This window comes from Zeus faber, assembly GCF_960531495.2.
Source record: "Zeus faber genome assembly, chromosome: 6".
Taxonomy (NCBI): Eukaryota; Metazoa; Chordata; class Actinopteri; order Zeiformes; family Zeidae; genus Zeus; species Zeus faber.
In genome coordinates, this window is record NC_137201.1 from 31601363 (window position 1) to 31615322 (window position 13960).

Consider the following 13960-nt stretch of genomic DNA (forward strand, 5'->3'; position numbering starts at 1 on the left):
CAGCCGATAGATGGAACACAGGTTTTCTTTCTTTTTATTGTTGTTTTTATTTCAATTTATATCTTTGTAAAAAAAACCTCACTGAAGCGTTGACATTAGAAATGAAAATGGTTTTAAGGGGTTCTTGGATCCCTTTTTTCTAATTTAGACAATTAAATATGATATGATATCTTCAGTGATATCTAATACTATTTCGTCAGTGTTTGATTTTACAGATGTGTTTCTACATCCGGAACATGAGACATTAAATCTTGTGTCATCGATTCGTATCTTATCTCATTATATCTCATCTTATCTCTATCATTACCATGCCATGTGGGAGTAAGTCAACATTTAAAAACTCATTACACTGAATCTATTGGTCAACACATGTTTAGTCCCTTATCTGCCTGGAGGGGGTTCGTATTTCATAGGACCTCGGTAAGGTCCAGTGTCATCCTCCCATCTCCTCTAATAAGAAACCGGCCTTCCATATTCAATGATTTTGGATGGCCCAAAAGACAAAACCCTTCTCCAAAACGAAAACCGACAGATACTTCGATCATCAAGGGATAAAACAAAGTGATTGGGGGGGATTAAAAGAGGAAGTGAACCTGAGGAAGAAAGAAACAAGTCAATTTGTGTAATATGTCCATTTTAGCGACTCTCCCATTGGCCTCATGCCGTCCATGTGAACGCTCTACGCGATTATTTTTAACGTTATGATACTGACATCTGCTGGCGGTAAAGGAGAATTACAACCATACTCTTCCCTGTTGAGCTCAAGCGCTGTTGTTGTTTATCCAGGTGATGATTGAGACGGTTCGAAACACGAAAACAAAATAGAGAAAATGAGAGGAATTAAGATCCCAAAGACATGGATTTCTCTACCTGTATTAGATCATGTGCCATCACGGAGAGCATCGAGCCGATCGAACAGTTTTATTCGGCTGCGTTCCGTCTTAAAATAAACCGCGTTGCGTTCGTGTTTCCTCCGTAGGAAAAAAGTGATGAAAGTCACCCATGTTCATTTCAGATGCCATGGTCTCGTACCTGAGATGTTGTTTTCTCAACATTTTAAATCGCACAAACACTTTCGTAATGACGTTCGCCGTGTCGCCGTTTTTAACCAGTAGCAGACGCGCTCCCTCCACAAACAAACACGCCGCCATGCTCGAGGCGCCGCGGCGCTGCCTGTTTGGCAACAGTGCGGACGTTGAACGCGCCACACGTTGCAGCGTTTTCCCTTTTTCGTTTGCGTTGTTACGGACGCGGCTCCTTGACGACGAGCTCCGCCTCGCGCCGCCGCCGCCGCTCTTCGCGTCGATCGCGGCGCGGCGCGCGCGTCACAGGTGGACGGTGGCGGCTGCGTCCTGCGTCCGTCTCCGGGTGGTTGCGCCTTTGGCCGAAGTTCGTACCAAAAGTACCAAAAAAGAGAAGGGAGGGGAAACGCCAAGATCCGTTACGTCATACGAGCACGGCGCCGTGAAATGCCTGGAGGACAACTCCACAGCCCGTGCCGAACCAAGTGGGTAGAGAAAGAGAAAACAACGTCATCCGAACGAGAAAAAGCGTGAACGACGAGCGAAACGTATGAGAAAAACAATGTAAATCAAAAACTCAAATGCGTGTGTAAACGTGTGTGTGTGTGTGTGTGTAGCAGTCAGTCAAATGGACTTTTCCCCCTTTTCAATCCAGAGACGTGGGAGTATTGATCGCCCCTCGTGGACTTCTATGTTTAATATTCAGTTCAAAATGTTAAAAAAAAAAAAGTCCCGACGTCAACGCACTGACACTGACACTGCACAGAGACGCTCTCTGAGTTGTCTCCGAAAGCATTCATTATAACAGCAGGAACAGGAAGTACTTCAACCTTACTTTTTGCACTAGTGCTTTTATTTACTATTCAATACCTGAGAAATGGTTTTGAAACGAGTCTCTGTACTCAGTACTGTGTGGATGTGGATAAGGTGACTGATTTGCTACAAATACCAAGGTATTTTGACCTTGACATCTCCACTACAGGTCGGTTAGAAAAGGTTAGTGAAAGCTCACTATTATGCATACATTTACCAAGTTTTAATATCTTCTAATAATTTTAATAGCCAGGACTTCTACTCTGTGAGGTAAGTGCTGGAGGTACTTAAGTTCAGGTTAGTTTCATTTAGGAGCATTTAAATGTATATTTTATACAACACAGTCAATTAATTCTATGATATAATTATAGAAGCCAGAATCGCGATTGTGGCGCCTCCCTTGCGGCTGCCTGCGCACCTTGTGTCGATTACGCACATTTTGGTATTTTTTTAGTATGTTTACAGCTTATAGAGCTTATTGTGCGTAATCACCGGGTGTCATGACATTTCACTGCATATATGTATGACCCTGTGTATATGTATGTGACAAATGATCTCTTGAATTTGAACTTGAACTTTACTGCTGTAGATCCAGTGAAAGCACAGGGAGCAGCCGTGATGTCTCCTCCTGGATCGACGTGGAGGTAGACATGGAGGTAGACGTAGACGTAGACGTGGTTGTGGATGTGGATGTGGACGTGGGGGCAGACAGTGCCTCCCAAACGGCCTCCGCAATGAGAACGTCCATGATGCCTCCGGAGGAAAAGCTCAACTATTACCACGGCAGATCCCAAACCCTGGCGGGAAAGCAGCAGGTGAGCCCCGTCCTGCACGCCGTGCTCCGTCCGTGCGCTGGAATTGTTGTTGTTTCGGGCTCATCCCGAAATCCTGCTTCTCTATCCAGTCGTTGGGAGACTAGAAGACGGGCCCGAGCCAAAACCGTAAAATGTATTTTTCCCTGCTTTCCTAACCTCCCACAGGCGTGCAACACGCCGCATGTTCAACCTGGGCTCAGGATGTACTTTTAGCCGCTGTTTTTCCTTGAGCATAGTTCTTTTGTTCTCGCCCCAGTTTGATGCGTGCATCCAGGACCTGGTCCGCTGCGTGGCCCTCGCTCGGCTGGTGTACGGAAAGAGACATTTCAAAGTAGCCCAGGCCCACGCCAGGCTGGCCGATGGATATCTGCAGTATAAAGGTAAAAGTACTTTCTCAAAGCCATGCAAGCATTTTGTGATCATAGAAATGTTATTAGAGATATACCGTAGGGGCTGTTTCGCAGACAGGGTTCAATCTCCACCGGGAGTAAAATAACCCTACTTAAATGAATCCAGAGGTGCCGTGTGTCGAATTTCGTGGCATCCAAGGGTGAGGTTGCAGATCGCAACCCCTCCACGTGGCGGTGCAACATTGCGGCCTCTGTGGGAGAGACGGTGGCTGCGAAACTCGCGAAAGGCCCTCTGTAGAGCCAGCGCTTGGTTTGTCCATTCCGGGCTACTGTAGAAGAAACATGGCGGTGCAACATGGCAGCCTCCGTGAAGTGTAATCTAAAAAGGTAGATTACACTAAAGGTAATTCAAAAAAAAAAGAAAAGATTCTTATTTTCATGGGATTATACAGTATTTAACACATACTTGTGAATATTATCTTCCATTTCTGCCGATTTTGTTCTGTAAATTCTACACACTGCACCATTAACATAAAATGAATTAGGTCTAGACTAGGAAGTCCTAGACTAAGGTCATGAAGAACCAGTCAGCTCCTTTTGCCAATTAGGCCTAGATTAGCTAAAATCTTCCTTCTGGAAAGCAGATTTTTTATTTATTTATTTTTTTTATAAAAACTAGGGCAAGTCTGAGACTGTTTTAAACCGTGACTGAGAAGGGCCATTTCAGTTTGTCCGGATTAAAAACGTGATTTATTCTAAAATCAGGCCTAATCTGTGTCCGCGAAGCCGCCCCATGAAGCCTAGTTTTAGTGCAATCAGTGCATTGCTGATCTGCTGTGCTGAAGAAGTGGAACTGAATTAGTTGATTTTTTTAATGTTTTGGCTCCAGGTTTTGGGGTGCAGGCCCAGGAACACTCGTCCACGGCCAGGGATCTGCTTCCCTTACACTCGCTGCTCTCCACCGGCAGAGACGATCGCCTGCAGGTGCTGACGTGTCTCCTCAGCGTCCACCTCACGGCGGGAGGGGCTGCGCTGCTCACAGACAAATATCCTTTGAGGAACATGGCGTCTCAAAAGGGATGCCAGTAAATTTGTACATCAATCATATATGAATTAAAAATATCAGAATTACAAAGTGCAGATTTCCCTTGACTTTTCTGACTCTCAAGGAGGCAGAGTTGTCTTTTCTGAACGCAGAGAAAATCCTGGAGGAGCTTCATCTGAAAGATGGTGTCGTCCAGGAGGAGAAGATCAAAACCGAGCTCAAAATATCAACATCTCTTTCCAGGTACAGTAAGAAAGTGGAAAATAGAAATTTGGTAGTGAAGGTAGTACTTTTTAACATATTGTAAATATATTTCTCAAATTTGTTGCCCTGAAGTTCTGTTTGCAGCTATTTATTGCGACAGATTATTATTATTCTTTTTGCAAATTGCTGTTTATTTTATGTTACACAGATAGAACTTTGATATTTGTTGGTGCAGTGTGGAAATCACATGCGGCTCTATTTATTTCCCGAGAATCTTTGCAGTAGGGCTATCATGTTCAGGTTGAGAGAAAAATAGCCTAGTACTCACCCATACACACATACACACACACACACACACACACACACACACACATTGTTTTTCTAATTTATTTATGTATTTATGTCTAATTTTATGTCTATTTATTTATTTGTTTGTTTGTTTGTTTGTTTGTTTGTTTATCTTACATTTAAAAGCTTTGTTGCGTGAACTCATTTCGATTTTACGAGGTGCCTCAGAGGTGTTGGTGTTGGGTTTGAACTCAAGGTGGCGACATTTTCAACCAATTAAAACAATTTCAATTAAAAAAAACATATTCCGCTAAGAATCATTGGCCGTGCATCATATATTACCATTGGTTATAGTCAGTGTTGTGTTGTTCATTAAAAACATTGTCATAATGTTATAACATGTCATTTACATCGCAGGATAACGAAACCAGTAAATGTGTGGCTTCTCTCCCGTTCTCTCTGCTGTATCATCAGGGCGCTGTCCCAGCTGCAGATCTGCTGGGTGCAGTAGGTGGGGTTGTTCGGCCAGCATGGCGGCAGAGACACACATGGATGGAGGCTTTCCATCCCCCCTTCTGTTTGTTTATCTGCTCTCTGCCTGTTTATTCTGTTCATCTTTATTTTATCTGGTTTTAAAATGTCTTTACCCCATTCAACCCCTCCATCCCTCCAGTCCAAGAGTTACTGTAGCCACCGCCTCCATACCCTCCACCTCTCCCCCAGTGAAGCTTTAAATAATACACCACGAATAGAGCTTGACTCAGTGTTTACATTGATGCTCATGCAACGCAGCTTAATATCTTCTTGATGTGTTTCTACCCCTAACCGTTTTAAGTTTGTAATCTTCTTGCAATTTTGTCAATTGAGGGATGTCTGAAGCGTCAAAGTGGCTTAGGAACAGATGAGCATGGCATTTTTTTTTTTTTTTTTATTTGTTTATTTGGTTATTTATTTGTTTGGTTGTTTTTTTGTTTGTTTATTTATTTTATAGTAGAGATTCAAGATGGACTGACCAAGCAGGAGCACCGACACTAGAGTAAAAAAAACAAAACATTGTATTTAAAAATGCCATTCTACTCCAGTGCTGTCACGTCTCCTTTTGGAGCTTTCTATAAATACTGTAAAGCCTGCACAGGGACAGTTAAGCATTGGGTATTACATTTTTTATGCCTGAGAGTGGAAGCTTAAGTACCGTATACTGTATGTTTCAAAAACATGTTGAGTACGAGCAACACCCCAAGCCTCATCCAGTAGCCTACCTAGAGGTGAGGTACTCTTAGAGGAATTCGTGCACGACAGCATCTTGGTCAGTTTCAATCGCAGAGTCTGTTGACGCGATTATTTTGTAATTAGAAAAATGTGCAGAGTCTGGGTGGTGTGTGAGCTTGCTAAATCTCTTTTTGTTAGGTGATGACTAAGAGTTTGGCATGCGTCTATAGCCCCGTCCGTCAACACTGTTGTGGTCGGGGGAGAATGTTCCCCGACCAAAGCACTAACACAATAAAGCAAGGTCATGGATCCTGCTCCAAAAGTTACATTCAGCTTTAGAGGCTTGTGTCTTGTGTTTACGAACTGGGGTGTAAAGTAAGTGTGGTCTTAAAGATTTATCATGAAGGTTAGAATTGAATGAACATTCGTCTTTTTGGACTCTTGGATTTTTGGCCCAAATTCCCTTCTCTTACTATTGTTCTCCATGTAGCTCACAGGCTGTTTTAAAGGATGTGGGTGATGTGGCCATGTGTAAAGCCATTGTTAAATATTGTTTTGCGCAGATTAGACGATTGTCCAATGACTTGCCCATTGTCCTTTGTGTTTATTTTTATTTCTTAAAGCTATTTCATAACTATTCCTTGGGCACGAGGCAAAAAAACAAAAAGGCAAAAGCAACAACGGTGCGGTATCATTCGCTAAATAGCCTCTCGAAGCCTTCCTTGCCTGTTATATATAAATCCTAAATGATATGAGTTCCCTTGCCCCGTGGACCCTGGATTGCATTTGAGCTGCAGTGCCAGTGAAGGAGAAAGTGAAGGTAGTCAACAGGAGTATAGAGGAGCTTTGTCCCCAGGTCCACCCTGCTCTGCTGCTCGCTGCCCTAAAAGGCTCTGGAACACCCGTCCCACAGAACCTCCGCTGGGCAGCCAAGAGCGGGGGCACTCCCAAAGCCGACCGTTATGTCTTTGGAAAGCATTTTTCTATAAAGGGCACATTAGGGGATTTTGCAGTGGTATAAACATGAATACAATTGTATTCATTGCGATCCATCCAAACTGTGTCAACCTGCCTCCTCAGTTTCCACGTTGAGAGATGTGTTGATACAATGCCGCCCCCCCCCCACCCCCGCTGTGACAGCACGGTAACGAGCGGTGTTATTGATGTGGGCCGGCTGGAAAAGGCTGCCCCTCGAGTGGAAGTGCCGCGGTGAATTTAGACTCCATTAGATGTCTTGAATCCTTCCGGGACTCAAAGCTGTTAGCGCACTCGCGTGATGGATTCGGGTCTTTTTGCGGAGGATAATGCAGCTGATGCCCATTTCCTCTTTTTCCTTTATTCTATTCCCTTCTTCTCTCCTCCCAACTCTCTGTCTGCATGGGAGATATTATATTATACCGATGGGTGGGTGCAGGATTCTCTGTTCGGCAGATTTGTGATAAAGGCGGACCTCATTTCGAAACTGTAACAGGACTCTGATCCTTGTGTTGGTGGGGTGCGTCCAAGAGACACAAGTCCAGGAGTTTTTCACTTCTACAATTTGTGATCGGGACCAGCACTCTGAGAGCAACAGCGGAGACTGTTAAGACATGTGAGCGGACGCATTCCCTATTATAGTCGTGTGCACCATAGTAGATTTAAAAGGAAGCAAATCTGCCAAAGCCTTCACTCCTTTAAAGGGCTGATGTTTGGCCGGACATCAAAAAAGTAGCTCCATCACTCAAGAAGAAGAAGCTGCTAACACAGCGTTAGAAACACAGATAGCCGTGGCTCTAGCTGTGTACTGGCTGTAAAATAGGGAGAATTCCTATGACAACTTGGCTGAACAGACTCACTTTCCCTCTCCCTGATATCACATACAGTCAGTGGTCACGCCACATCACTTATCGCAGTCTCTCGGTTTCTGATCAGCCCCTTTATCCCTCTCTGCTGTCCAGGGTGCACCAGGGACAGGGTAAGCCGGCGGAGGCCCTGGTTCAGTGTGAGAGGTCTCTGCGTCTGCTGGAGGAGCTGGGTAAGGTGGAGGAGACCTGCTGTGTCTATAGGGACATGGCCGCCATAGAACAAGCCCGAGGCTGCCTGGACCAAGCCATAAAGCTGCTTTCCAAGGCAAGGAACATAGCAACAGCCCATGCACAACACAACAGTCATGAGCACAAATGTAGTGTAGAGTATACACAGGGCTCCGGTGGGAGCTGCAGAAACCTGTTTTTCGGGGGTAAAGTTTGTGTCGTTCCTGGATGAAGACATGTCATGGGAGAGTATACTGTATGTGCTATAGGCCCATGCCAAGGCAGTGAGTCAGAGCCTGGGGGATCTGGAGAGGGCTCGCATCTCCCACAGCCTGGCCATGGCTCTCTCTGCTGCGCAACAGCCCCGCCACAATGGTGAGTCTATTCACAGACAGCCAAGGGTTAATTAGGATTGAATCTCCCATTCTGTTACGTCACGTCAAGACTGTACGGATCATGTTTTTTGATGGAATCCATATACAAAAGCCTCATTGAATTAACGGCTGCTGGACGGCTGCCCAAGGCTGGAAATTCAACTCCAGTGTTTAGGTCACTTTTGCTCTTAAACTATGGCCAAGGCAAATTGAAGCGTACGATATGAGTCATAGGGGTTCGGGTTTGTTTAATCAGAAACTCCACACCGCCGTACGTGAAGTGTGTCGGTGTTATTTAAGGTTGGATTGCCGACATGTCCCTCCCTCCTTCCGGCAGACTCTGCAGCTCAGTATTTTGAGGAGAGTCTCGTCGCCTACAGAGACGCCCTCGGTCCACAGGATCCAGCCTTTCTCACCGCTCAGGACAACTTCTGTCACTTTCTGCTGCTGAACGGACAAAAAGAGGTCTATCTCACACGCACACACACACGCTGATATAAACAAGCAGGTCATTAAAGAAAGTTGAGCCCAATAGGAACTGGTTGTTGGAACGTCCAACCGCACACCCCCTGCTAGCATGCAGGTCAGCAGGCAGCAAGTTCTAAGTGTCAGGAGAGAGGGTGTCCACCTGCTCATGGGGAAGTAGATATACTTCCACTGGGGGCAACAGGTGTTGTTGTGGATCTGTTTGTACCAACACAGAGATGTGTGGAGATCCAGAAGTCGTCCCTGGCTCTGAAGAGGTCTACGTTTGGGGGCGTCAGTGCTGAGGTGGTGGACGGCCTCCAGCTGATCGGAGGGGTGGAGATGACCCTGGGGGCCATCAAAGCGGCCTACAGGACCATGAGCAAGGTACACAATGCTCATTTTCTCACGTATGTACAACTTTTAAGGCTGTTTCAAGTGGCGTGTATTTATTTAATGAGCTCATAGAACCGCAGGCCCACGTTTAAAGGATGGTTTGAATAGTTCAACGGTAACAGGCTGCAAGTCCGTTGAACAGGCCAGAAAAACAGCGTTTTGGAAATCCAGAGTAATCTGTTCCTGTGCTCAACAGACTTTACTCTACACTCACACAGAGAAAGTGTATTGACCTTTAGCGCTGCCAAACTATTTTGGAGGCTCTTATTAGCGACGCCAAGAGTCGATGAGTGTTCCCCCCTGTTACACCAAGATACACCAGTGATAGGGAGAGAGACCCGCTTAAATATAAATATACACAAAGAGAGAGCCCCCGTCACAGCGAGATGAGCTATTTCCACCGTCGTCTCCGAGGCTCGGCGCTATCAGAGCAGCTCGCTAATCTTGGAAAGACGCGGCGGGTGGAGCCACGCTCCCCGGTGTAACATGTCACGCACCATGACTCTGGGCTTTCTCTCGCTTTGGATGGAGCCAGACAAATGGGCAGCACATGCTTTGGAGGGAGCGCAACTCTGCCCTCGCTGTTGTCCATCAGAGGGAAACGGCTCCCAATGCATGGCCTCACACAAAAGTCTTGGAAGTTTACTTTAGTTGGGTAAAATCATTTTTTTTAAAGAGTGTTAAAGTAGAGAAAACACTGGGAAACTTGTTTTCTTAAATTTTTTTGTTCGATTATTTTCATCTCAAGTCGTTAAAGTTTACCTTGGTTCGGTTTGAATTTTAGCTATGTGTTTTTGAAGTGTAGACATTGGCCCTTTTCAATAAGTACTTGGAAATTGCTGGGGGGGAGGGTTTGCCTCTCAAGCCGTTAAAGTTTGCTTTTGTCTTTTTTATTTTAATTATGTGTTTTAAAGTATGGAAACAGGCCCTAGGTTTTAACGAATACTAGGAAACTGCTGGCTTTGTCTTTTTTCATCTCAAATAAATGAAAATAATTTGATAAATTATTATAAATTTCACTTTAATTCACCTGTACATCACGGCGCACACACACATATATATATATATATATATATATATATATATATATATATATATATATATATATATAATAGGCCACATAAAATGATATCAGATGTGAGCGTTCATGCTCCTCATCTACATCTTTTAGTGTTTAGTAGGGTCTTTTTCCTCAGTGATCTTATATAATCGAGGAGGCACATGATCCCTAACATGTGTCTCCCTCCACGGCCTCTGCTCCTGGGGCTGATCAAACTGGATCCACACCACGCTGAAGCCCCCACTTTAGGGGATATTGCTTCACACCAGTAAGAACACGCCAGTAAGATAAGGAGCCTTGTTGCTAAGTTACCTTGTTGCCGTATCCACGCATGGAGGGAGGACGGCCTCCGTCACCCCCAGCCCCTCTGAAGTCTCCCTGACACGGAGCAGATGTGTCGGGTCATGTTTTCTCTGCTTATCTTGGACGACGGGACTTTTTGAGGGACGCATGTAGCGCCGTCAACGCCAGCTGCGCTCAGAAGAAGCTGAAAGGAAGCCTGGTTCATACATGTGCGGCGGGGAGGAAGGAGGGGAGGAAGGAGGGGAGGAAGGAGGGGAGGAATGAGAGAACAATGGCGACACACACACACGCACACTTGACATTTTCTTCTCCCCAAGTTGTGTTGTTGGAAAAAAAAAAAAAAAGGGGCCATTTTTCATTCCATGACATCAACCCCTAGCAACAGAGAAAACATGCAGCCGCTCCGATGGATGTGTTCCAATTCCACCCAGATCGAGAGGGAAACTTTGAGCTGGCTTTTTTCTCTGCTTTGGAAACTTCTGTTGACATCCTGTAATTTATGGCGAAGTGTAGAAACGGTGGGAATTCCTTTAGCGTGGGTGTTACATCACTGTGTGTTTGCCGGCCGATGTTTTCTGAAGGGTTTCAACGTTCTTAATCTCAAGTTGTTGTAGCCCAGGCCTTGTTAAAATGTTGGGTCCCATCATTCATAAGTGGTCATGGCACAGCCTTGGGTGAAACCTTTACTATTGAGAGAACTTACCACTCTGCTATTAAGAAACTTACTTGAATGCAGTCCAACGGGGAAAACATGAAAAAAGGAGATTAATTCATCCATTCATCCTTATCGGCTTTAGAGGCTGAAAAGCTTACCCCGTTGGACCGCGCGAAAAGATGCAGCAGAGTGGTAAGTTTCTCAATAGTAAAGCACCCAGTCGGTTCTTGTGCCCTGAACAGTTATAAATGACGGGAAGCAGCGTTTTAATGAAGCCTGGGTTGAGGGAAAGTGAACCTGTCCTTGAGCTTTCCTCCATAAACAAATGAGAACTCCTTTTGGAAGGGAAGGTCACAGTGGAGGCTTGTTTAACTCGGTGTTTGAACCGGCGCTCACCAGAAGATCTCCAAGCAAGAGCTGAGGTCCACAAGGTGTTATCCGAAACCCTCACTACAGTTCAGGGGTTATTTTCGGCAGCTGAGCGCTTTCTTTGGCTGTGTTTTCCTTCTTGTGTATTTGTATGGGATAAAAGTGTCTTGTCATTTTTTTGTTTTTCTTTTTGTTTTTCTTTGGTTTGTTTGGTTTCAGTGCCTGGAGATTCAGAACATCCTGTACGGCCCGAAGCACAAGAAGACGATAGCGACACAGAAGACGGTGGACATGCTGGCCCGGTAAAACCCTCGTTTTTTTATTTCACACTGACTGTTACTCTGTACACATGATAATGAAGTCGGACCTTTCCTGTTATTAATTGACCAGAAAAAAAAACTGCAGTGGAACTTTTTTTTCCTGATGATGTCATCGTGTATCTGCTCTTTTTCCTTTTTTAGGGCACCAGATATTGCTAAGGGCCAATTGAGACAACGCAGTGGGGAAACATCTGTTCCCTGCAGTTCCATCACCCCTGACTTTAAAAAATATGGTTATGCACCATAGACATATTTCCCTCGCTAGAATGGATGATTTTTTTTTTTTCACAATAACATTTGAACTAGCCAGATTTTATATTAAGCAACGCTGGGATATTTTTTTGTTTTTGTATTTACAACTTGCGACTCGACTTGACAGGAAAGAAATGACTTGAGACTCGACTTGGACTTGGAAGTTAAAGACTCGTGACTTGACTGGAGACACGACGACTCGAGTGACTTGTTGGTTTTCACTTTCATTCGCTGAAACCTCGAACTCTAAACGCCATCGGCAAACAAAAAGGAACTTTGTTCGGGCTCGGTCCCCCCCCCCTCACCTCATGCTGTCGCGGCTCGGTAGCAGGCGGCAACATGTTGTAGCGATCCATGGATGGTGCCGTCGTGCCATTTGAGGTTTCCTTATCAAACGCACGTTGATGTTTACAAAGTTGTAAGTTGTTTATTTTCTCTAGCGTGTTAAGCTCCTGGCGCCGTGATTGGTCTGCGGAGCGCCACGCCCCTCCGTGTTGCTAACATTCGCTCCCATGTGCAGATAACGTAAAGCACGGTGACTCCAAATGATGTCACATATTTGCCGTAAAGCAGCTCTGCCACTGATTTGCGACAGAGTGATAGAAACGGTTTGAAAGCCAGACCGAAAGTGGTCGTTATTTGACTTTGTTGACCACATCGGGATGGGCAGTTATGCAGCCGATGTCGTGATTTTTCGTCTAATAAACAAAAGAAAACACTTGTCTTATTTGTTTTAGACTACTTTAAGTTACCCGCCAAAATTAGCGCAGAAGTCCCAACGAGGCATTATAAATCCACCCATGTTTGTTGACACTCGCGTTTAGACACAGACACGGCTCTCCAAGCAATAAGGGGATGCTGCGTTCATAGGAACTCGGAAAACGTATTCGTTTCGGAAGTGATGGAACTGGAACTCGGAAAAAATAATGTATTTAACATCATCTTTTACATTTATTTTTTTATCCATCAAAAAGTTCTTTGTGTGTTTATTTTTTATATATTTGTTTGGTTATAAGTTAAATGTTCTCAAATATAGAATCTTGAATAAAATCTAAGTTTTTCAAATTGATTTAAAAATTCTGCACTTTTTGACAAAATATTGGTCAAAACATCGGTACTTGGTGCGTTCGGACTCCATAATCGGGATCGGGCCTAAAAATGTGGCATCGGTCTATCGCAGCTTTCTATCGCCTTACGATATATATCGTCATAGCACACAGCCCTGTTATTAAATATATTAAAATGTTCAATACTGTCAATGTTCACATTACAAGTGTCAGTGTAATGTTACCTGGTATGCGAGCGCACACTGGACAACGTCCGGATTGGATGACGACCCTGTCAGTCAAGCTCCTCGATACCTGATGTTTGTTTCAACGAGAAGCACTCGTTACACACACACGCAGTACGATCACATCACGGCAGCCACGACTGTGCCAAGAGCCATCACTTTCGGATCAAAAGATTTAATTCAATCATTTTAATTCAATCAAATCAATTTGTGCAAATCTATTCATAACTTTTTGAGATATCCTGCAAACAGGCAGACGGACGGACGGGGGCGGAATGTAACAATGTTTGACGATGTAGTCTGGCTGTCAGTATTTCACTGTTAAAAAGTCATGGGGAAGGAATATTTTTTTGATTGAGAAGAAATTAAGAAATGGGCTTTTATAAAGTTATTTGATTACATTTATATCCCAGAATATCAATAATTATATTGCAAATTCTACTCATTGTCATACTTTTTGAACAGGTTATATAGATAGAATAGTATTATTAGACAGGTACTTATACATTGTCTTTCCCTTTATCGAGAGTGGATACTGCAGGTAAGACTGCAGTATCTTGGGGGAAAAAAATACTTGATTTGGGACGTGACTTTTCTTAACTAAGGACTCGACTTGACATTCATTACCTGTGACTTGACTTGACCAAGGAAAAGTGACTTGACTTACTTGTGATTTGGATAAGAGGGACTTGGTCACATGTCTGACAGTGACAATTC

General features: G+C 44.3%; 1 protein-coding gene across 1 annotated transcript; it reads left to right on the forward strand.

The window, feature by feature from the left end:
* The first annotated feature begins 1516 nt into the window (after positions 1 to 1516).
* On the forward strand, positions 1517 to 13944 carry ttc23 (tetratricopeptide repeat domain 23). Its single transcript, XM_080001676.1, has 11 exons — positions 1517 to 1570; positions 2425 to 2650; positions 2907 to 3030; positions 3890 to 4046; positions 4163 to 4288; positions 7684 to 7855; positions 8028 to 8133; positions 8470 to 8597; positions 8835 to 8984; positions 11600 to 11682; positions 11842 to 13944. Exons 2-11 carry the CDS (start codon positions 2486 to 2488, stop codon positions 11945 to 11947), a joined length of 1317 nt encoding a protein of 438 aa, XP_079857802.1. The 5' UTR covers positions 1517 to 1570; positions 2425 to 2485; the 3' UTR covers positions 11948 to 13944.
* Positions 13945 to 13960: the final 16 nt, after the last annotated feature.

Bases quoted from the DNA above. Each gene is read 5' to 3' on its own strand.
- ttc23 (XM_080001676.1), top strand. From the start codon at position 2,486: ATGGAGGTAGACGTAGACGTAGACGTGGTTGTGGATGTGGATGTGGAC. The intron at 4,047-4,162 runs ATATCCTTTGAG...GACTTTTCTGAC, and splicing joins GCTGCGCTGCTCACAGACAA to TCTCAAGGAGGCAGAGTTGT. The intron at 8,598-8,834 runs GTCTATCTCACA...GTACCAACACAG, and splicing joins TGCTGAACGGACAAAAAGAG to AGATGTGTGGAGATCCAGAA.